A 23,917-nucleotide genomic window follows, 5' to 3' on the forward strand; every position below is an offset into this window, starting at 1 on the left:
ATTCCATGCCATAGGACACCATGCCAGTATATGGATTGGGGAATTACCTGCAAAGAGGAGGCTGATGGTGGATCAGGGACCAGCTTGGCATTGGGCAGCAATTGTGTTGTCATCACTTGTCTTACCTGGGTTTTATCCCTTTCTTTCCTTCTCCGTTTTATTACATTTAGTAGCAGTATCATTATTATTACTATTTTGTTCCAATTATAAAACCACTGTTACCTCTATTTTATTTTCTTGATTCCCCTCCCATCCCATGGTGAGGTGGGATGCAGGGAGTGAGTGGCTGTGTGGTGCTTGGCACAGAGTGTGCAGAAATAAAAAGGCACAGCCTAAAATTATTAACAGTTCAGCATGCACATAAAGAAGACAAACCAGCAGAACTGCGTTGTATGCAACATGCTTAAGGATGGCCTTTTAAATCACTGATCTGAAAATCAAGGATATCTGCAGTGAACTCTTCAAACTGTCAAAGAAAGTTATTTGTGCAAGCACCTGTACACAATGCAAAAAATGGAAAGAATATCTGAGAGGGGAAGGGATACAGCCTGATCCAATTCTTTTTGAGCTGGGACAGAAGACAAGGGGGCAAGGGCAGTTGTGACCCTCTAATGGTAATTTATAATGTGATACTACACTAGAAATCCCCACCAGAGCTTTTCTGGAGGATTTCCTGTCACTCAGAATAACTCAAGTGACTTGTCTGTGACCACTGAATTTATTAGCAACAGTCATACATTCGATGGAACAAAAGCAGTCACAAAACTGATCTCAACATACAATTACATATGGGGAATTACAGGAGAGGAGCCATATTTCTAGTGTGCTTGAAGAACAAGTTTCTAGACAATAATTGCTTTGTGGTTTTCTTGTTTGTTTTTATTTTAAAGACTAAATCCTTTTGATAATTTACAAAATGTTAAAGAAGAGGTTAAACTGAGGACTCTGCATACAGAATGATGAGGATTGCCTGGTAAGATGTGTTTGGGGCAGCTCGTGTTTCAAGGCAGCTAAATATAAGAGTAAATGTAAGATCTTAAGGCAACTACTGTATCATTCTCAATGTTAGACAACATTGGTTTAGTAGGAGATCATATTTCTGAGCACTTGCCTATGTAAAACAGTGCTGTTGATATTTGTGAAGAGCTGAATTAGCGAGTTCCAAGCCCTTGATCAATACATGCTTCTGTGGTGGAACTGCTACACTTTCTGACCTCCAAAACATTGTAATCATAAAACCAAAGATAGGGAAAGCTCTGAGCCTGCTTTCTTCTTTTTATAAAGTACCTCACAGACATAACAGCATCTTTCACTGTATTTTCCTGTGTGAAGTTGGAAAATTGAGTTATGTCATAAAGCAGAAACTGCTCCTGGGTTCGCTGATAATCAGGGTCAGCTAATGGTGCCCTTGGAAGGTTTAAGCTCTGCTGGGCAGAGCTGGCGTGTGCGCTGGGCGTCAGCGGGGCACGAACGGGACGGCTGTCACCCCTCTTTGGTGACAAATGCTCTGTGCCAGTAACGGGGCGGTGATGGCTGTGGGCCGGGCAGGGCCGCGGGCGCTCAGAGCCGGCCTCCGGCGGGGCTGCCCCGGAGCAGCGCTCAGGGCCCCGCGCCCTGCAGCGCCCCGGCTCCTGCCCGTGCCAGAGCTCAGCGCACACTCGGACACGCACTGGGCGCACGGCACCGCTCCGTGTGTGGGCACCGAGCGCGGCTCTCCCGCTGGAACCCAGCCAGGGCAGGGCTGCGCCGTCCCGCTGCTGCCGGGTCCGCGCCGCGGGTCACCTTGCCGGGCACCGCAACGCGCCTGCGCGGCGCACCCTGCCCTCAGTAAAGATGGCTGCCCCCGCCTCCCTCACACGTGAGGCACCGGCGAGAGCCGCTTCCGCCCGCCTCCGGTCACGTGACGCGCGGCCCTTACGGACAGCCGATGGGGACACGCAAGCCGCGTTTGGCGGCTGACGCGCGGAGCGCGGTGCGGTGCCGCGGTGCCTGACGCGCTCCCGGCCGGGCCGGGCCGGGCTGGCAGCGCTCCCCGGCCTCCTTCCGCCGCACGGGTGAGTATGGACCGCCGGGGCCTGGCGGCAGCGGCCCCAGTTCCGCTCGGAGGGCTCGGCCTGCCCGCGGGGCCGCAGCCGGCCCTTCGCCGCGCTCGCAGCCGGAGCCCCTTCAGCCTGTGTGTCCCCGCTCCCCGCGGCCGCGCGTCCGCTCAGCCCCGGCCCCCTCAGGGCCCATCCCGCCCGCCAGCCCCGGCTCCGGGCTGCCAGCGCTGCCCCCGGCCCGGCCCGGCCCCTCGGGCTGTGCCCCGCGGCCCGGCCCGGTGCCGGGGTCGCTGCCGGGTCGCGTGGGAGCGTTCGGTAGCGGGACAGGGCACAGCCTGTGCCGGGGCTCCGCCCGCCCGGGGACACCGGGGCCGCGAGCTCCCCAATTGCCCCGGACGTTATCGGCTGAGCCGCCCTGACCCCCCATAAAGGGAAGGAAGCACCTGCACCCCCTCTATTTCCGAATGCTTTTAGTGCCGCCACAGCGCAGTGGATAGTTGGGTGTTCCAGAAAAATGGTTGTCGGAGTGATGGTTTTCTTCTAACGTTCTCCAGCATTTTTTTTCTTATTAGAAAAAAATTAAAAGTATTTTGTGTTAAAGCATTCTGCTGGAGTAAACCAGCTTGAAAGAACAGAGTCTTTAGAGGTTTGTGATCATATAGCCTTGCCCGTGTGTCACAGGTGCATTTTGTTGATGCCATCCCAGTGCTGAGGAGCGGGGCCCGTGCATTGTTTAAGTTCAGCGCCTGTAACTGAGCTCTGCAGAGCAGCTTTCAGCCTTTAGCCTGGTCCTGGTGCTCCTTTCCCTCAGATTGTTCCATTTGTCCTTTTTTAGTTCCCGGTCTCTCTGATCTGTATTCAGTTACAGCGCCCCAGAATAAGGTCCTTTGGGTCCTTAATTCGCATCCTCAACTTTGCTCTGAGTCTTCCTCTTCCCCCTTTTCCTTGTCCAAGGATAACTGGGTGTTTGCCAAGGGAACACTTTGTATCTTATGTGCACGTGAACAGAGGATCTGTGAAGTAGCCACATCAGGAACAAACAGTAATGGAGCTGGAGAAGCTACAGTTTGGTGTGGGTTGTAAAACCTCGCTGAGCTCCCTGCTGCCAGAGCTATACTGTTACCAGAGCTCATCTTGTATCTGAGGCTCCACACTGTGCAGAGCATTCCCAGTTGCTGCACAGATATGGCCAATGCCTGATTATGGCCAAAATGCTGCCAGACAGTCGTCCCTCACATTGGTATGCATTGCTTCAGCCTCATCTCTTCTGTTCCTGTTTAGGAGAGGGAGGTTCTTCTGTGCCTTTCTGAACATGTAGTTCACTTGTAATAACCTTTTTTTTCCCTCTCTTGCTTTATCATCCTCTGGATTTCTCCTTTATTTTTTTCTTTCATTAAATGTGCTTGATGCTCATTTGCACTTCAGCCATTTTCTATTTATCCTGTATTTGTGATTGGATTTTTATTGTCTTATCATTCTCAGACTTCTATTATCATGACTTTTTAAGAGGTACTTAGTTCTGTAAATATCAATTTTAAAATACTCAGTCTCCTGATTTATTATTAATGCTTTCTCCAAAATGCTTTGTATAACAGGGACATTGCAGAAAACATAACTTTGTTTAGTTCAGAAGCTTTGTTAAGATGTTTTATTTGTTGCTGAGATCTCATTGTTTCTGTTCTGCTGGTCTCCTGTAAAAAGGGGTAAAATTTGGAATCACTTTGACAGCAAATCCAGTTCTCCAGTTCTCTGGCACAAAGTAGATGAGAGTAGCAAGATATTGAGGTTTTGCATCTGTAGGGCCTTGGCAAGCACTGCTAAACCCACACAGTGCTATTTGGTTTATAAATACTTTCTGCTGCTGTCTGGCTTTGTGTAGGTTTTGCCTTGCAGCTGGAAAGCAGTTGTTGTGCAAGCAGACTTGTGTCCAAAAGCCTCACCAAGCTGTGGTGGAAACACTGCTGCAGGGCAGGGATACTTGATCACTAAACTTGGAGCCAGCCAGGTGTTTCCAAATGAGAGTGAAGCAGGGAAACACCTTTGGTCACATGTGAGCAATAAGTGTGCCTAAAGCTGCTGCCAGTTGATACTCTGGGTACTGTAAGTTCTTAAAATTTGGTCTCTCTGTTGACATTATGATTTTTATGAGGTTGGGAAATGCTTCACTGATCACAGACAGTGTTTAAAATGAAAAGCACCTTTTGGAATTTAGAAATTTCAGATGGCTATGTATTTTGTTCATGTCACTAGCTGATCAAGCCATGGTCTTGCAAGAGGGGTAAAATCAAAGGGCAGGGATGAAAAAACTCCATGTGAAAAGGTTAACATTTTGGAAGTGACAGATGCTTAAGCACCTCTTGAACTGCTATAAAGTGTTTATTCCTAATTAAATGGGTTGTTTCACTTTCTTTCACTTGATAAAAACTGTGATAATTAATAATGTGCAGCCCTTCAAGTATTTCCTTTAAAACTAATTTTTTTAAAGTTAACATAGACCTTTTTTAAGGTTACACAGTGATCTTCACCCTGTTCCTGATCACCTGTTCTCCTGCTGTGCTGCAGTGACACTTGGAGATTATTGAGATGCTTTATTTCATGTGTGGTGATGGGGAGCCTTGCAAATAACACTGAGACTCACAGGATGGACTGCCAGGTGATCACACTCAGTGTGTGTTACACAGTCCAGATCCTTCTCTGTGCTTCTGTCCATGGCCTGAGGGTTCTTCGAGGTTTTACTGGTAAATGTGGAAGAATTGCTGGTGGGATGGTGGGAGGGAGGGTTTGGGCAGGCTCACCTGCCTGGGGCTGCTCTGCACTGAGGCCTCTGCGTTCTGCACGTTCAGCTCTGCAGTGCACACACAGCGACAGACGTGGCCTTGAGCCAAAAATAGTAAAGGAATGTAGCTGCAGTTTTAGTGGCAAACCCTGCCTTTTTGCCAGGATGGGTTACTTCCTTCAGGGACCTACTTAAGCAACACCACTCATAGATTTTGTGCTAGACTAAGCCATGCTTTGCATAGGCAGGTTTGCCAATGTAAGCTATATTTACATGTTGTGTGTGTGTGTGTATATATATGCCTAGAAACTTTGTTTTCATATTCTAACCCTAAAAAAACATCATTGCAGTGTGAGCTGCTGATAAGCTCCCCAGCTGTTGCCTGGATAAAAAGTTTCCCACAACCAGTTCTTGCAGCTCAGTGTTCCCTCTGGGAGCCCCTTTCCAGCCCCCTCCAAATGCAGCTTCAGGGTGTCTGGTAACCAAGCCCACAGCCATTATCTGGGTCTGAGCCATCAGCAAGGTACCCATGGAATCAGCTCCTCCCAGCTGTCTGAGGTCCCTTTCCAGCCACCCCCAGGCACAGCTCTAGGATTTCTTTTTCTCTCAACCCTAAATCTAACTTCAGACTCCCAGTTATCTTGGTCTTTGACACAACTCCCAGCAATTGCATTGGTAAGTCTCTCACAACCCAGTTTCTAGGGAACTCATCCACTGCTTCATTTGAAATTCCACTGCTTTTCTAGGAAAATGGATATATAAAGTATTGGCAAATGCTTTTAAGTTTAAATAAAATCTTGTTCTCTCTCCTCCTCATCTTGTATCAGTTCCACAACAGTAAGATGTTAATTTAGAGAAAAATATAGAAGTGAGAAGTTTAAAGAATTGCTGCAGTTGGGAAGGGTTATGAATATTCTCAGTTTTCAAGCTGATTTGACAGGCTGTTGATAAGGAACTTTGTCCTTTTAAGATCTGGGTGACTGACAGTGAGCAGGAGGCTCCTGCCCAGGCTGAGTCTTTTCTGTCTTCCTGTGCCTCAGCATGCAGTTTTGTGAGACTTCAGCCATTTTCTCTACCACAAGTATGGTGGATTTCTGCAAATGCAAATCAGTAATTTAGATTTCTCAGCAATCCTGAATAGATTTCTTACCAATCCTACCGATTCTTTGATGTGTTTGTTTATGTTTCTATTTCTGTCAGCCAGTGCAGGAATAGTACCTTACCTGCAGAATTTCCAGGTTGGTTTGTTTTTGTTTTTTATTTGTCATGGCTCAGTTTGAGAACCCTCAATTTGAGCATTGTCTACAGTACCACTTTGTTCTTCTTTCATTGCCTGCACCTCCCAGCGCTTTGTGACTACGCCTCCTATGAATTTCACTGCACAGTTTGCTCCTTCAAATGAGACTCTTCAGTTCTGCTCTCCCACTTCCCTGGTGCCCTGAGCACAGCACCTCCTGTGCCCCCTCCTGCTGGGTGCGTGTCCCTGTGTGAGTGCTGGGTTGCCTTGCAGGATGAGCGGGGCGGCGTTCCCGTCGCCGGCTGCCGAGATGGCCGAGATGAACCGGCTGCAGTACGAGATGGAGTACACCGAGGGCATCAGCCAGCGCATGAGGGTCCCCGAGAAGCTCAAGGTGGCTCCTCAAAACTCTGACCTGGACAAGAGCAGCCTGGAAGGATTCCCAAATGCCAGTGTAACCATGCAGGTTCCAGAGCGGATTGTAGTGGCAGGTATGTCTGCATCGCACTCAGGTGAAAACTTAAATTAGTTCCCTTGATTTCTGGATGGAAAAAATATATACTGATATGTCCTTTTGGAAAATGCTTTCTGGTGTTTAAATAGCTAAAGCTCTTTAACTTGGGAAGTTTTTTAAGGTCTGAAAATGTTTCATGAATAGTTTTGGTGTAGCTTATAATGGAGACAGTGATGAATTAATTATGAACAGAAGGTTTAATTGCTGATGTTTCATCTTACTATGCTATTTTTGGAGAAAAAAATTACTGTTTATTGATTTACACTCGATTTTTAGTAATTAACTGTAAGCTAAAGTAACTGTAACAAATTTTAGGGATGGACTTTATATTTGTCATGCAAAGCGTATTTGATTTTAATTAGAGTGCTAATTTTGTTGATAATCTGTCTATTATGAGTGGACTCTATCAATATTAGTTTAGTATTTGTGGTCATGGGCTTTACAGTGACATAGCCAGACCTGATAAAAGTCTAACAAGTTTGCAATATGTGTGACATGCATATATTTTATGCTTTGATGTCCCCAGTCAAAGACAGTGATAGGACTGTGTCTTGAGTGCTCTCACTTGCATGACAGTTTATGTGGTTCAGGGTTACTCAGGATCATTGTCCTCAGAGAAGCTGCTTAAATAAGTGTCAATGTGGTCTTTATGAGCACTTCAAGAGTAGTTTTTAACATACAAGGAGGTTAAAGAAAGTTATACTTCATCATTTGGCACAGGCAGGAGAAGTTACTGTTGTGATGTCCTTTTGAACTTTAGGCACAGGCCTTCAGGCCTCAGAACAATTTGCTTTCTGTTGACAATTGATGTTCTTGCAGGTAATAGTGAAGACATTCCATTTTCCAGACCAGCAGACCTTGACATTCTTCAGTCTACTCCATTCAAACCACTGGCATTGAAAACTCCTCCCCGTGTTATTTCTCTTAGTGATCGACCACTAGATTTTTTGGACCTAGAAAAACCTCCACAGCAGACACCTCAGAGTGAAGAGGCCAGTACTTATTTTGCTTTTTCCTTAGATGAGAAGCGTTCTGCTAAAGAAAGTGAAATGACCAATGATTTCTCTACTGTAGTGCAGATCAGCCTGCTGCTGACATATGTTGGGAAAATACAAAAATATTTTTATTAGCACTATAGTAGTTCTATTTAGACTTTGAAGTGGCAGATGGCCTGGAATTGCCATGCTCAGCAAGCTTACTCACTACTTACAAAAATAATATCATAATTAGAACTACTCAAAATACTTCTAACAAAAAAATCCTTATGATGAAGAGAAAGCTGTAAGGTTTTTTTTATTTATAAAGTATCAGAAAAATGTAAGATTCTTGTATATAGTTATACATTATAATGTATGTGGTTAACTTCTGTGCTTAGGACTTCATAGCCAGATGATATAACACCACACAGAGTTGTTGAGTTTTAGCAAAACTCTAAGAAAACAACTTCAAATAATGGTATAGCATTGGCATCCAGATGAACAATGGCAACTGACACTTTAAAAACAGAAAATTATTTATGAAGCTGCATATTCTATAGGCTTTTAAAATAGAATAGAAATATATGTATCTCTGGTGGTGGGAAGTAATCCCAGAATGGGTAAGACTGGAAGGGACTACTGGAGTTGATATAGTCCAGCCTCCCTCAGCAGGGTCATCCTAGAGCATGTTACTCAGGATTGTGTCCAGGGGGCTTTGAGTATCTCCAGAGAACATTGGAAATTCTGTTGGTTTGTAACTATGACATCAGGTCACACGGATAGGTAACAGCAGGGTTGCAGTAAGCGCGGAGCTTGATTTTACACGTACCAGCATCACATCTGTCATCTGCTGTTTTCCCCCTAATCCCTGTGAAACCTCTGCAAATGTGCCTTTGTGTCTGAGGGCAGATGTGGGTGACAGGCCTGCAGAGCACAGAGCTGTGTCCTGGGACTCTCTGGCTTTGATGTGTCCTTTGCTCCCGTGCTGCAGGTGCGCGCGGTGGGAAGGCTGAAGCGAGAGCGCTCCATGAGCGAGAACGCCACGCGGCAGAACGGGCAGCTGGCCCGCAACGACTCCATGTGAGTGCAGCCCTGCAGGGCCTCTGCTGCACCTCTGGGACACCCACCCTCCTTCCTTACCTCCTCCTTACTGCTTTTCCCAACTAATGTTTTCTATGTTGTGGCAAGAACATCATTTAACTATTATAACACCGGCCTTTTTCTTTTCTCCCATGGGTTTTGTTTAGGTAGGTGACTTCTTGCACGGGATGGGTGGAAGTGTTTGTGGCTCACAGTTGGTTTCACCACTTACCAGGAATTGTTATTTCAGGAAAATTTTCAGTTTGAGTTGGTACAATATTTTTCCCCCCTGAATTTTCAGGAAATGGCATTCTTTGTGCATCAAAATGTTCCCAGTTCTCTCACTGTTAATATTATAATGATTTTCATTCATTGGAGAAGAAATATTTTTATTTCCTCAAAAATATTAGAATAAGTATTTTTTCTATGGCGTCACTGTACTTCATTTATTGGAATCTGTGAGAATATGCATCTTAATCTTTTCTGACCAAAATGGCAAGGAGCACTTAGAATTGGAAGCTTCATCCATTGTTACTATCCAGAGTTGCAGTTCTGAAGACATAGATGTCTGTACATTTTTATTAGATATGATAGTCTTGGATTAATCATGCCTTATTCTGAGTGACAGCATCTTTCTACCTGGAAATAACTGAATTTGCAGTATAACACTTAGGAATCTTTTATGTATGAATTTTAATACAGCTGCCATAAGGAATACTTGCCTTAGAAAAGGCTTTAAATTTAAGATTTGAAAGATGGGATTCATTTGTCCCAATGTAGACTGTATAACAATATTGCTAGTTCACCATCAAACTTAATTTTCAGAATCTAGAGGGAAATAAGTGCATAGCCCACTTAGGGTCTACCTATTTTTAGTCTAAAGTAGATCAAGTGAAGTATGCCCTAGAAATGCCTGTTTTCTTCTGTTGACATCAGGGGCACTAGGAGGTACTGTGTGTACCACATATCTGTCCACCTGTTAATTTGGCTACAATGAAATGTACTCTGATGCATGTTCCACACATGTTACACTTCTCTTCCAGATATTTATGGAAATATTGTTTCATATCTTCCGCTTCTTATTTGATCAGACTTTGGGTTCATACAAGTTTATAGATTGCTCATGTCTAGGTGCTCAGGTCTGCAGAGTCACACACGTTTACTGAGCTGGCAAAACTCAGATTCCCATCTTTAAGTGCCTGACCAGCTCAGTCTCTGGGTGTTCTATCAGCCTCCTCAGTGTCCAAGCTCCCTGTGGCATCACTTATCCAGTAATGTCCCACTGGACTGGACACACTATAATGTCACTTCAGAGTGGCTTTCTCTTGCCCATCTGGCAGTTTGGACATGGTACCTGCTGGAGTACCATGGTCTTCATGTGATGGGAGCTTCCTGTGGAAATATTTCTGCCTTTGATGCTGCCAGCTCTGCTTTGCCAGTCTTTGATGTATTGCACTTAAAAACAGTTGGTAAAGAAAGACATTCTTGCAATGTCTTGAAATTGCTTTACTTGATCCCCATGTTAGTTTAGTTTTCCAAAAGTCATGGGCCATGCCAGCCATCTGAGAAAACAGTAAGATCAGCTCTGCCTGTAGTTGCTGTCAGATTTCTCACATGTCTGGCTTCTTGAATCGGAAAATCCTAAATCTGTAAAATTTGCTGTCCTGTGCTTTGCTGTCACTCAGTAGTTATATATAGAATTACTGGGTTTACATGACCTGAATGTTATTTGCTGTCACAGTATTTTAATCTTCTATCAATCCTTCAGAGGCTTAGCAATACAATGGGCACCTGTAATCCTGTAAATTTAAAAAGCCTATGATGAAGGAACATATGACTGGCAGCTGGCATGACTCAGTTTATCATTTACAAAATCCAGGAAATTATTACACATCTGGAGATTAGTTTTCCTCTCTTGATACCCAGGCTAGTGCTTGATAAGGTCTGTCTAATAAATCATAGTTCCAATGCCAAGCACCTTCTATTGTATCTTTTTGATTGATCCAGGATCTCTTCTCTTGCTTGTAAGATAAATAACAGCTAGATGATATTGAGCCTTCAGATCTGTATTCTCTACTGCCCATGTGGAAGATATCCTTCTTCATTGCAGTATTTTACACTTCTGACCTGCAGATCATGTATTTTAGTAGAACTTCATTTTTCTATTGTCCTCTCAGGTGCCTGTTTTCTTATGACAGAAGTTATGCTGTGTCTAATGCTAGATCATCTGCTTTGAAATCACAGTTTCTTTTTCTGTCGCAATTGCTTCTTCTGATTCAATATGATCCAAAGAAAGAAATCACTTTGAACATGCTCTGGCACTCTGATGCTGAGTCTGGCATTTCTTCCTCATCTGGGTTTTGTCACTCTCCAGGTTGAGAGTGTGACTCTGTACCTGCCTACCTCTCAGGAGACTGTTCTACGAATTCAGATTGTAAAAACACCACAGTCACAGTGGAACCTGTGTGGCTCTCACAAATGCAGGAAGGCCAGGCCTTCTGTGCTTGGTGGAAAGGTAACCTCTTGGCTCTTGTTTCCTCACAGTTTAGGCCCTCAGGACATACAGTGTAAACTGCAAAAAAAATTACAAGTTTCACGTACATCTATTCTTTGCACTACAGAAAATACAATTGTGCAGCTGCTGCCTCATTTATATCACCTTGGAATTCCTTTACCATCTGAAAATACTAATTTTCCAGGTAATTACAAGAATACAAGAAACTAGCTGCTGCTAAAGTTCTTATATCCAGTGTTGTTGGCTGAAAAAAATAGTTTTCTTCTGCACTAACAAATGCTGTGGTGCTCTACCTTGACAAAAATCAGCTCTTTGTTTTTGTGCTTTGGTTTGGTTCACATCTTCAAATAGAAAAGGAAGTCCACGTGGGCTGCTCAGATGCTGTGATGAGGATTGAAGAGGTGCTTGGAGCACTGCCTTTTAAAACCTTTGTTTTCAAAAGATTCTCAAGTTTTAGTCTAGGACACTGTTGTCCTCCTTGGACAAAATATTCAGATGTACTGTGTGAAATTCCAAGGCTTGACTTAGAAAGTGACAAAATCAAACATTCTCGAATAGGTGGTGCAAGTGAGAGTTGGCTGGGCTCCCTGTCACAGTGTTCTTGACATGCACAAATAGTGGTTTCTCTTCCATTGTCTTTCTCTTCTTGTCATCCAGTTACATGCAGAGACAGTTCTGAGGACTTTTTGGCAGCTGGGCTTCATTAAAGTCAGTAATTCTCTAATGCTCTTAGAAATCCTGGGACTAACAAGTACCTGCTGGTACAATAACTGTCTGTGTAGCAATAATGACAACTCTCTAAACTACAATCCCTCTTTTTCTAAGGATGCTTACTTAAGAGATTACAATTATTATTCAAGGTGGCACAGATCAGATACTGTCCCAAGAAATAAAATGCCACGGTTGCAGTCACCTCTTTCGACTAAGGATTGCACGTAAGCCTGAACCTTCCCTGGTGTATGAAAAGCAAGAGTGTGAATAATTCTGTAGCTCTCTGCAGTACTAATATTCTGACTAAGTATCTCTAGATTTGAATATAAAATCTGAAACAGCTACACTGAATGTGTTGTTTCTAATTTTGCTTCAGGGTTTCTCAAACTTGGCCAAATTGTTTCCCTCTGTAAAGAGCACAGGGAAAAACACCTGACAGCCAATGAAAGGGAAATAAAATTTCAAAATATCTTTAACTTGTTTGACACTCTGTTCTTTGGCTGGTTTTGTATAGCTGGAGAAACAAAGCTTTTTGTTGGTCATTGCCAGCCAATGCTGAATGCAAGGATTCCACTTCTCTGCTGGAAGTCACCAAATCACCAAGAGTGCATGCAAAACTGGGCAACACTTAATTTTCTTTTTGCTCCAGCCTTTTCCTTAGAATAACTTTCTAGAGAGTTCAATTTCACAGTTTGAGAAATTCTGTTGTTCTTGCAAGTCATGGAGGAAAAGGTGATGGTGTGCACGTCTCTCTATGTGCTTGAATTCAAAGTAACCTTAATTAGTTAAATCTGTTTACCTCTCATTTAATACTACCAGAACTGCAAGTCAGAGAAATACCTGAAATAAAGCCTGAGTACACCACAAATGCTTTGAGAAGGCTTAGGGGAGATTGCTGCTAAGCTAAAAACTGCATATAGCAACATGCTACTGAACTCTTTCATAGTAACGTCTGTAATTTCATCCTGTCTGTTTTGGTTCCAAGCTCTGGAATTGACTGGTGTCTGTAACCAGGGAGGTTAGAGTGGCTGGAGCTGTAGATAAGAATTCTTTTCAGAGATGAGAAACAAAGTTATACCTACAACTAGGACCATTTCACTGGAAATGGAGGGGGGAAGGGGGGATTTCAGATTCAGCCACAATGTCTAATGATAAGTGCTCATACTACATATTAGAGAATTTCCTTATGGCAGAGATTTTTTTTCTCTTATGTTATCTGGGCTGATTTGTATCAGGTAATTGCTTCATAATATTTCTTCTCCATGGTCTCTGACATAGTCCAAAGGACTGCCAGATGCTTACAGGACAGCGATTTCAAATCCTGAAAAAGCAAAATTTTCAGAAGAAAAATTTTGCTTCTGTCTCCAACCCACAGTCATGGCCTTTGTGCCCTTCATAGAACTATTCTTGTTTTTTGATTTTTCCTTATTATATAACTTTGAATTTAATCAGCACATGTAACTTTATGCTAAAGAATTCTGCACAGTTTTAGTTAAAACTCGGGTTTTTTGGGTTTGCTTTTATAATTTATTAGGATCTTTTTAGTATGTACAGAAATCTTTGTATGCAAAAATCATTACTGTAGTATTTATACGAATACCATTCTGGACAACAGGAATTCCACAATTTTTTTCTGTTTTTCAATATGTTTAAATATTATTTGCTGCCTTTTTTAATTGTCTTTCACCCTATTCTGCACATCTCTGAAGTGATGTACAGGGAAATTAGTTTTAATGCAAAACATGCTGTGATTTCAATCCTTAACTCTTCCCTCATTTGCCTCAATCCAGTAAATCCACAAGGAGTAAAAATTCTGATAAATTCATTTTAATGGCAATATTTCGAACTTGCCCCTGCTGCTTGATATTTTTCAGTTGAATATTGGCATTTCTAGTGCAGTTCCATAGTAAAACGTGTGGGTGTGGCCACTACTATTGATTACAAAATAGAAGTCATCATAAATATAGAGAAAGGTGGATTCTACAAGTGTGGGAGAACAATAAAAGCTGTAAGGAAGCAACCAGATATTTACTGCAATGTAGTCTGTGGCAGCCTGAAAAGCTACCTGCCCTTGAGGTAACAATGACCACTATCAGTCAAGCCCCAGGTGCTGCAGTCTGTGGGTGTCCCCTGAAGCCCAGGATGGCTGAGCTCTGCTGTGGCAGAGGTGACATTCCTGTAACATTCTTTGATTCAATCTGTTCAGTGGAGTTTTCTGTCCTGCTCAGTTTTGTGATCTTGCTGCCAGCCACGTGCAGAGCAGCTCTGTTCAAAGTAAGAGTAGCCACAGAATTCTGACCCAGCTAGAGATTAGCCAAATACCAAACCAACTTCCAAGTACTCAGCATTAATGTTTTATTAAAATGCCAAGGCCAAAAAGATTGACATTTTAAGTCCAAAGCTGTTGTAGCAAAGCACAAGTGGCAAGGAAATGTGTTGAATTACGTGTGCTAATCTCGGAATAGAAACTAACCCAAGATTTAAGGGTACAGTGGCTTGCACTTGGTTTGCATGTGTGTTAATATTTACATTAAAATAACACTAATTAATTCCTACTAAAAGAGCATCTCACCTCTAATAAAGTTTCCAGATTAAAAAAAAAAATCTTGCTGTGTACAGGAAAAGTGAATAAAGTCACTTTGAATGTAAAGAATCATAAGCAAATCGTAGGCAGCTTATCAAAGCTATTTTCTCTCTGATAGACAAGTTTGATATAATCCAAATGGACATGTTTGAAGTCCAGTCCTGCATATTTTAAATAATATTTTTTGCATCATAGTCAACATGTTAGATCATGTAATTCATTGCCACTGGGATGTGAATTTTGTACTATTTTTAGAATGTGTTGCATTTTGCCTTCCAACTTGTTCATATGCCAATCAAAATACTGTCTTGATCACAGTTTCCAAAAAAAAATTTTTGAAGGGGTTCTGTGTGAGATTGTCCTTATTGAAAAAGGCTTGTGTTTTGAAAAGAGATGATGTGTAGGATTTTCTTAAAATGCCAGTGCTTGTAAAAACACTCCTCTCATTGATGTCAAGTGAGGACTTGAACACTGACTGCAGCAGGTACAGATTTAGCTGTACAAGCACTTTCTAGGACTAACTTGTATAACAGATCAAAACTGTGTCCTAATTACTACCTGTGTGTGTTTCTGGTGAACATATCTAAATGCAGCTCCTAATCCCCACACTACTGGAATTTGGGAGCGTTACCTTACAGTGGTGGGAGAAGGGTAAACCAAAAGCAAGCAATAAGCATTTTGGAATGGGGTCTATCTGAAAAGCTTTTTTTTTTCAATTAAAATCTGACTCTAGTGTTTCTCTCTTCATTTACTATGCTTGTACAAACAGTGTGACCCCATCACTGCAACAGGCCCGTGTCTGTCCTCCCAATATGTTACCTGAAGATGGAATTAATCTTTACTCTGCTCGTGGCATTTTGTCGTTTATCCAGTCTTCCACTCGTAGGGCTTACCAGCAGGTCTTGGATGTGCTGGATGAAAACCGCAGGTGATTGGTTGTCACTGGTTCTGCCAGCTTCTGCTGCTTTGTTTTTCTTTTCTCCTTTTTAGTGGAGTTTTATTTCTGTTTACACAACAATGAGATGGAATTATTTGCTTTTGCTTTCCTTTGCTTTCAATATTCATAAGCAATTTAAATGTCCAAAATTCACATTTCAAAATGCTTCTGTTTCAAATACAGCATTGTTTTGGTTTCCTTCCAAAGAAAAATCTTCATAGGAAGGGTTAGCCCGTGGCTGCAAGGGGTTTTGCTGGTCTGAGATTATCAGTGTATTCTGCAATGAATACTTCACCCTGGGCCTGCAAATTTACAAGCCTTGTCTTCTGCTTCTCTATTGGTGAGCAGGGGTGCAAATCAATAAGATTGGGTTGATGATGTCATGAAGCATTAAAAAATATGCAGAAACAGGGTAGAATATTAAAAGGCATTGTAGACTACTTGGATAATATGTTAGGACTTGAAACTGTCATGGTTTATTTTGGGAATAATTCTCTCTGTTGGCCACATGACTGATGGTGGCCACCCTGGATGCTGAGAGCAGGAAAGGCAGGGGACACTGGGGAGTTGGTTGCTCCTCTGATTATTGCTGTCTCTGATTTTATGGATTACCTGACACTTGGAGATTAATGAGCCAGAACAAGCCTCATGGTAATCCCTGTGTAGTTATTTCCATTCTCTTCAGTGGAATTTTGCTCACTTGGTGTATCCTTAGACTGTCTGGATTTGGGATTTGGAAGCGTTCCAAGAACAGCATGTTTAATACTACAGAAACATTCCTAAAGACCAACAATGGCAATATTCATTTACTAAAAGCAATTTCCAGGCTAGTTGTATGCCAGCACAGAAGTTCATGTAACAATTGCACACAGCCTCCAGTGCAGGGCTAGCTCAGACCCCCAGGGCTTGCCAGGAGGTTGAATTAGTGGAAATAATTGGGAAGAACACTGGGAGGACCTGCTCATTTCTCCTGCAGCCCTTCAGTGTGGCCTGTGCTAGCAAGTTCTTTGAAATTTGCCATGTGCCTCTGCTATCTTATCTTAGCAGCACACTTACTGTGTGTAGTGTGAAGTTTAAATTATTTGCTCTCTAGTTGTTTTGGTAATGAAATGTGACTATCAAGCCAATCTTACTGTGAATGTCTGTGTGTTTGCAGTCACTTTCCAAACTGGCACCTCCTGTAGCTCACCATGTTTGCTGACCTGACAATGTATAAATGCCCATATTAACATTCCTGAACTGTAAAGAACTCAAGTATTTTTGGCCTTTGTGTTCTTAAACTGGGACTCAGAAAAACAAGCAAAATCAGCTGCACAGAGTCCCTTGAAATACTGTGGGTTGGGTGCTTAGCTAATGAATTATTTAATCCTGTGAAATGCCAGGCTGTAGCTGTTAAAATTTTGATGCCTATCTATCAACAGTTGGGTATCAGTACTTTTTTTCCCCTTATCAATATTAAAATTATACAATTATAAATTTGTTTTGCCAAATGAAAGCTCCCAGATAAGAAGAAATTGTACTGTCTATGAACAGTAGCACTTAAGGATCCTGTGCCAAGAGTCCTTGTTAAAATATAGATTGGAACTGTAGCCCTTTTCCCAGTCTGCTGTGAAGCTAACAGGTTTTATTCCTGGCTTCTCTTATGCATGCTCTTGCCTGTGTTTTCTAGGATTCTGGAAAACAAATCCATATACATACACTTTCAACTTAGTTCAATTATCAGAAAAATTCTAGGATTCTGAATACTTGAAAAGCTGCAATTACACTCATCCTGGTTTGAGTTAATTTTCAAGATGTTCTTACTAACCTTCCTAGAAGGAATGGGAAACCTGCTTCTAGTCACCTATGAATAAATAGGTGCTAAAATAATGAAGTTTGCAATAAGGTGAAAGTGTATTCTTTGTGGCTGGGTGTTTAGACACCCACCATTACAGCTGGCGTGGGAATGTGAAATTTGGATGATCCACTTGCATGGTTGCAAAATATTATTCATCTTAAATTGCTCTAAACCTGCACTCTGTTCTTTTGCTCTGTGTAATGTGTTTCCTTTCTCAAAGCCTTAACTATTTTAACATTTTATGCTTAATACTTGAAGAGATCTTTTAAAGCTAACAAGATCTGGCTGTGTGTTACTCACTGGAAATATTTTTAACTTGTTTTATAGCTTGTCTTCCCCCCCCCCCCCAAACATTTTCCAATCTACTAAAACTGCTAACGGTAGGTGCTGATGGTACTGCTGCAGATAATGAGTTATGCCTAGCTCAGCCAGCACTGCTCACATAAAGGATTATTTAAATGAGCTACAATTTAATGATCACTGTTTACTCTTGCATTTCCTTCAGCTTGGACAAGGACAATAGGTCAGTTTTGGTTTCTAGTTCTAACCATTTTTCTGTTTCAATTTCTGTGGCATGACTGTAGGACCTACCCCTAGTGTCCTTTAAAGGCTGATCTTTTATGCTCTAGGCAGGCAGCAGAAGGAAATCTGAAAACAAACCAGCCAAACAAACAAGCCCCCAAAAACCCCTATGCATTTAAGGAGATTTTAGTGATGTCTTAAATGCAGGAAAAAGAGACAATTTCATATTTGCATAGACTTGTTTTGAAATCTGTACTTTATCTAAACTGACTCATCTCTTGAGTCAGTACATTTTATTTAGGAGGAAAGAGTATGGCAATTTATGATTTCTTTTCTTTAGGATAGTCCTTTTTTTAAAAAAACACTGTCCTTTTTAAATGCCAAGCTTCACCCACATAGTCATATCCCGAGATTTTATAAGATCATTTTTATATTGAGAAAGTTAAAGATTGTAGAAATAAAATGGGAAGTGAGTTATGACCATCAAAGAGGGCTACATTTGACTCTGGCCTGGGGTAATGATGGTTCAGAAAGAGATGAGATTTGTCCCCCCTGGTTGTTTTCCTCCCAGACCATGTGTTCAGGGTTGCATCCTCACTGTGGAAGCAGCAGGAGACAGACCAGGTTCAGCTGCTCCTTGCCTTACTGCCTGTTTTCCCACTGGTATTAAATTGTATTCCTGAGCATTCCCTTCAAGGTTGAGGTTGCTGCTTTGTTTGCAGGGAGTACACATGACCTTGGTGTTATGGCTTCTTCTGACCATGCACTAATGTTTAGGATGGAATTGACAGAAGTAGCCAGAAAATTCAGAGTTCTAATGTACACTTATTTTTTAAAGGAGGCCATGCATTTAATGTCTTGCCTATATTATACTTGTACATTCTGTATTTGCCAAAAAACTTACTGCTAATTTGGGGGTAAAGTTCTCAGTTATGAGGCCACTGTGATCAATGTAATCAATTCTCTGTTGATATAAAAAAACCAAGCAAGTAGAAGAGATGGGGCCATATTGTGGTATTCCTTTTGGGTCCATCTGTAATGAAATAAAAAGTGACCTGTAAAGAAAAGGAAGAAATCACCTGCAGCATCTGAAGAGCCTGGCTGTGTTGGGAAGTAAGATCAAAGACTTCAGTTTGAATTCCTGCCTTGCACAGGTCTCAGAGTGCCCTGGGTTTGTGCCTTGCTGTAGCCCTCAGCTGTCTCCAAGCCTGTGGCTTTCCTTGGGAAGGGTAGTTGTGAATTAGGATTGATAAATTCTACAACAGCTGTAAAACTTTGTTTACCAAAAGATAGCACAGAAGCTGAATTTAGAGAGCACTTGAGACTGTTGTTCTCCTTACACAGAATCCAGATGTCCTGTGTCAGATGGTGTGGGCAGTGCCTGCTGGGTACTGGCTCTGACATTCACAGATCTGCCAGTTAGTTACAGGTGACTGAAGTTCTCAGAGAAATTCTGTGGCCTTGTCCATAGCTGCTATTTGCTCAGTTTCTTATACTGTCTCAAAGTATTTAGTTGTGGCATCTGTCAGAGATTTTAGACCAGCTGAATTATTTCTCTGGATAGGAATAGGTTTTTTTTGGATAACTTTCTGCAAGACCTTGTACATTTAGGTAAGAACATTCATATATTGCATGTATCAGAAATGGGGCTTTCTGTTTTGTAAAACAAATCATGCTGGCCTAAGTGCTAGAAAGGAGAACATTGTGGTGCACTTCTGGTGCTAGGACCTGGTCCCAGTAAATAGTTACCAGGTAGCAATATTTGCCAGGACTCCTAGATCCTGATCTTTTGAAGCGAAGCTGGTGGCTGTGATATTTTTGCGTGGTTCTGGCTGGTCTCAGATCTCCCAGCCACCTTGGCACCAAAGCTCTGCCTCCTACATGGACCTGCTGTAAAGATTTTCATACCTAGATTGTCCTCAGTTTTATAGCCTGCAGGATATGTGGGCTAAATGCATGGTACAAGTATCTCCAGTTGGCATTGGGAAAATGAAGGAGATTGAGAAGAGATTTCAGGCTCCTGCAGTTGTTGCACACCTGTGATGTGGAACCCAATGCCTCATTACCAGAGGTGCTGGAAACACAGAGTGCCAGCTTGTCAGAGGGTGCTGCTGGTGAGCTGCAATACAGCAACTTCTCCTTGCAAACTTCATGTATATTATTGCAGCAGTTAAAAAAACTCTACCTTTTCTTCCTCCCTGCCCAGAAAAAAAGGGAGAAGAGCAGCACTTGTAAGGATGTTCAAGAGATGTGCTTGAAGGCTGTAGTCACTTCCTGGACAGATCTCCCTTTCTCCAGGTTATACATGGCCCTTAGGCTGCCAGCTCAGGTTTCTGAATTACGTCTAGCATAGATGAATGCAGGAAATACAAATCTCCCCTTTCCCTGCAGGGAGCAGAGGGTGATTAAAAGAGGTTTTATAATTATGTCTAGTACTTTTATTGATTTCCTGTTATTGTTGGGTGAGGTGTTAGATTTGGGGGTAATTTATTTTTTTTTAACCAGAAGTTCCCCATATTTATTTTTTAAGGCTAAATTTCTATTCCACCTGTTTGTCTTCTGCAAATCAAGCTTCTTCAAATCTGCTTCATCAAAAATTTGCTTATGTGTCTTAGCTGCAAAAACATTCAGTGTTGATTAAATTTGAACGAGAGAAATATGAAAGTGCAATGTACAACAAAATAAAAGAAGTTATATTGAAACATAGAGTATATCTGGAAGTATTTTGATGTTCCTTTGATCCTTGTGTTTTACATCTTATCTCTTGTTTGTCATTTCCTGTTTCTGTCTTGTGCTTTCACTCTACAAAATCCTGCTGTAGGCCAATGTTACGTGGTGGGTCAGCTGCTACCACCTCCTCTAACCCTCATCATGACAACACCAGGTAAAGAGCATTTTTTGTTAGTCACGATCCACTAATTCTAAAATTCAGATTTCTATTTCCCTCTTCTCAGCAATGTTATTTTAAAGCACAGTGCTCATTTTTATGCTGCCTCTCAACTCTTGAGGTATTTCAGGCCTTTATTCCTTCCCCATCCAAGTCACCTGCAAGATCTCAGTTGTCTGAGATGTGCTGCAGAACTCTGCCTCAGATGAATGCCTGAGAGGAGGCTCTTACATTACATGAGCTGTATAGTTCAAGTATTTGCTATTTCATAGGGAGCTTACTAGAAAATTTGGCCTTACCTCATCTAATTTGGAGGTGCTCTCAGCCTGTGATTGTTGGTTGCACCTGGAGGCCTCTTCACTGCCATTGTCTTGGCAGATTGACATCATTTCAGTGGAACTGGGTAAGAGATTGACACATAATCCCATGGTCAGGATGATGGGGAAACACAGTCCTTTCACATCCATTTTTCCTGTTTGCCTTTCAGACTTCAGTGTTTTCATGGAAGTGGAGGTTAGATTTGGGTGTAAGTAGAAACTGGATTCAAACAGATGATTGTTCTCTAACTCAGGAATCGGTTTCTGAAAAGGTCTGAGAGGGATCTCAAGGGGGTTTTTGCTGGTAACCCTCTTGATTCAATACTTGGGAAGGTCTGGAAATTGTGGAGCAGCAGTCATACACTGTTATGTGAGCTGGGAGGGAGCCTTGTGCATCTCACTGAAATGCTGACTCTCCCTGCCTTTCCCAGGAGAGAGTGAGGGACAGCTGTGCTTTAGATCTGGTGGAATTTTCTACTTTTTTTACCATGTACTAGTAACAAAAAAATAGCTACACAAACACCCTTGTCAGAAATCTCTTTGGTTTTCAGAGGGCATTCTAGAGAAGTTTCAGGAAAGTGATGGGAGAACCTGCAAATGCAAAAGTAGTTTCTGCACTTAAGGGCATTCTGCAAACTCCAGGAATTCTACTCATATTCTTATTAGTTCGAGATTAACTGTCATTAAATACTTAATGTTCTTTTAGGTGTATTTGTTGATGGGAATTCAGTAGCCTTGACATTATTTTGCTCCATTTAAGCTGTCTGCAGCAGTTGTACACAGGTCCTCATGAGAATGGAAGTCAGGGGGAGCTGATACTGGAAATGGAGGTTTTAACACACAAAGTGAGAAGCTCAGGAGTAGGTGCAGGATCTGAAGCTGCTTTACCTGTTTAGATGTTGGAAATGAATCTGGTTAAGAGCACTTGTATGATCAAAATAAAAACCTGTAAAGACTTTCTGCCACTTTTGAACTGACAATAAATGTTCTTTATTTATTTAACTTGTCCTGGAGTTGGAATAATGCTCTTTCTGAATTGCTGCATTCAGAAAACTGAGAGTGCTCTGGGAGCAAACTTTCTAATGCACACAAAGTTCACCAAGCAGTGAGTGACTCTGCACTGGGCTTTGTTTGCCAGATTCTCTGCCTAAAATACAGAGATTGATGTGACTGAGGTTCTTAATCTCGGTAAGTGTCCCCTTGGGATACTGAAGTAGGTACTGAGCATAAGACACTCTGCAAGTCTGGTTATTTCTACTCTGGCCAGGTCTCTTGCAGCTTTGGCACTTTAGGTCAGGCAATGTTCATGTTTCATGAATTAGTTAACTGGAAATGGTCTTTTGAGGAACTGTATGTCAGAAGGAAGTTTGTCTGTGTGGAGAATTTTAAGTGTGGAGAGCAATCAATCCAAATTTAGTCAAGCACTAACCCACTTCATATCTCTTTGTGCTTTACTCAGTTAGGATCCTATTGAAATGCAATTCTGTAACAGCTGCAAAAAGAAATTTTAATTCTTGTCTCCATCACCACCAAAATATAAATCTGCTAGAATGTTGATAAAATATGGTACTTGCTGATCTACATGGCTGACATAGCTGAGCCCTGTCCTTCATTTGCTAGATACACTCTCTCCAGCTTCGAAACGACGCTCGAGGGAACCCCAGATGACATGACAGTCGTAGATGCTGCCTCCCTAAGAAGACAGGTATGTAAAGCACAGTAGTGACAACATCAGGACAAAGCTGTAGTGGTGAAATGGGGAAGGTTTTCTCTATGACTACAAAGGTACCCCCAACAGGCAAGGCAAGGGCTCCTCTCTCTGCCCCTGCTGGACTGCCCTCACATACCATGTCCTGTTCTGGGAGTCTGCAGAATCTGACTCTGTTTCTGCTCCTAAATAATAGGGACTGCAGGATCTGATCACTACTGATTGAAGAGAGAAGGTCAAATTATCAACTGTTTGACATCCATCTATTGTTTGAGATACTAATTTTACATGGTTATTCAGAAGCTTCTAGAAAGTGTGGCAACTTGTAATGAAATAATAAAAGCCTTTATTTGTTTTTAGATAATCAAACTTAATCGCCGTCTGCAGCTCCTGGAAGAAGAGAACAAAGAGCGTGCTAAGAGGGAAATGATCATGTATTCCATTACTGTAGCTTTCTGGCTACTCAATAGCTGGCTTTGGTTTCGGCGCTAGACACAGCTCTCAGAAAGATTTACTAGCTGCAAACACAAACAATTTGCAAAATTCCTTGTTTGTTTCTGATTGTATGCTGTTTTATAATGAATACACTGGAAACTTCTACCACAGATAAAGGCTCTAGAATTGCAGTGTTAAAGGGACACCTTGTTCATTTATAACGTATTTAATAGATTTGCATTGCAAATGCTGCAGTATCCTCCTTTGCATGCTTCTGTGTAACATGGACCAGCCCATGGGGAATCTGCTTCATGCAATGTCAGTGCTCTCCAGGACTAACCACTGGAGGTTGTGTTGAGGAGAGAAGAGAGCAAATGGAATGGGTTTGGAAAAAAAAGAACAAAAAACAAAAGGAATACAAAGTCATTTTTATTGTTCTGTTGTTAGATGCAATTAAACAATTGCACTAGTTTTCCTTTAGTCCAAGTAGTTTGAGGTGTGCCATAATCAAGGAGTGTGTCCTGTTTCATGAGTATGTTCTTTGTTTATGTTCAGGTTGAATAATAAAACGAATTCTTTGCTAACATGCAGATTGTCCATAAGTGTGTAATATGTATTTTTTTTTAGGTTTAATTTGGCAGATGTTTTTCTATAAATTACATTTTTAAGCAAGTTAGTTTGTGAGTGATCAAAATATTATGGAGTACAAGATTTTGGTGTAGTATCTTTAATAAAACTCTCTCAAAAATGCCCAACCCCAAACCATTGTTTAATATCATTTGAAGAGAATTTATTTGAGAATTTATGTGAACTATTAGTCTTTGATGTAAGTAGTTAGCTC

The 23,917-nt window shown here is 41.8% G+C and overlaps 1 protein-coding gene across 1 annotated transcript; it reads left to right on the forward strand.

The window, feature by feature from the left end:
• The first annotated feature begins 1,944 nt into the window (after nt 1–1,944).
• On the forward strand, nt 1,945–23,825 carry MFF (mitochondrial fission factor). Its single transcript, XM_054282347.1, has 10 exons — nt 1,945–2,054; nt 6,326–6,543; nt 7,386–7,558; nt 8,535–8,623; nt 11,999–12,073; nt 15,203–15,361; nt 17,713–17,730; nt 20,551–20,613; nt 22,554–22,638; nt 23,002–23,825. Exons 2-10 carry the CDS (start codon nt 6,327–6,329, stop codon nt 23,131–23,133), a joined length of 1,011 nt encoding a protein of 336 aa, XP_054138322.1. The 5' UTR covers nt 1,945–2,054; nt 6,326; the 3' UTR covers nt 23,134–23,825.
• The last annotated feature ends 92 nt before the right edge of the window (nt 23,826–23,917 follow it).

The sequence above is a fragment of the Melozone crissalis genome, unplaced genomic scaffold (assembly GCF_028551555.1).
Source record: "Melozone crissalis strain CALT ecotype California unplaced genomic scaffold, PUWL_Pcris_2 ptg000034l_1, whole genome shotgun sequence".
In the NCBI taxonomy this organism is placed as follows: domain Eukaryota; kingdom Metazoa; phylum Chordata; class Aves; order Passeriformes; family Passerellidae; genus Melozone; species Melozone crissalis.

Excerpts from the sequence above, each read along its gene's own strand:
- MFF (XM_054282347.1), top strand. The coding sequence starts at position 6,327 with ATGAGCGGGGCGGCGTTCCCGTCGCCGGCTGCCGAGATGGCCGAGATG. Across the intron at positions 7,559-8,534 it reads AGACACCTCAGAGTGAAGAG|GTGCGCGCGGTGGGAAGGCT; the intron begins GCCAGTACTTAT and ends CCCGTGCTGCAG. Across the intron at positions 20,614-22,553 it reads CCTCATCATGACAACACCAG|ATACACTCTCTCCAGCTTCG; the intron begins GTAAAGAGCATT and ends TTCATTTGCTAG.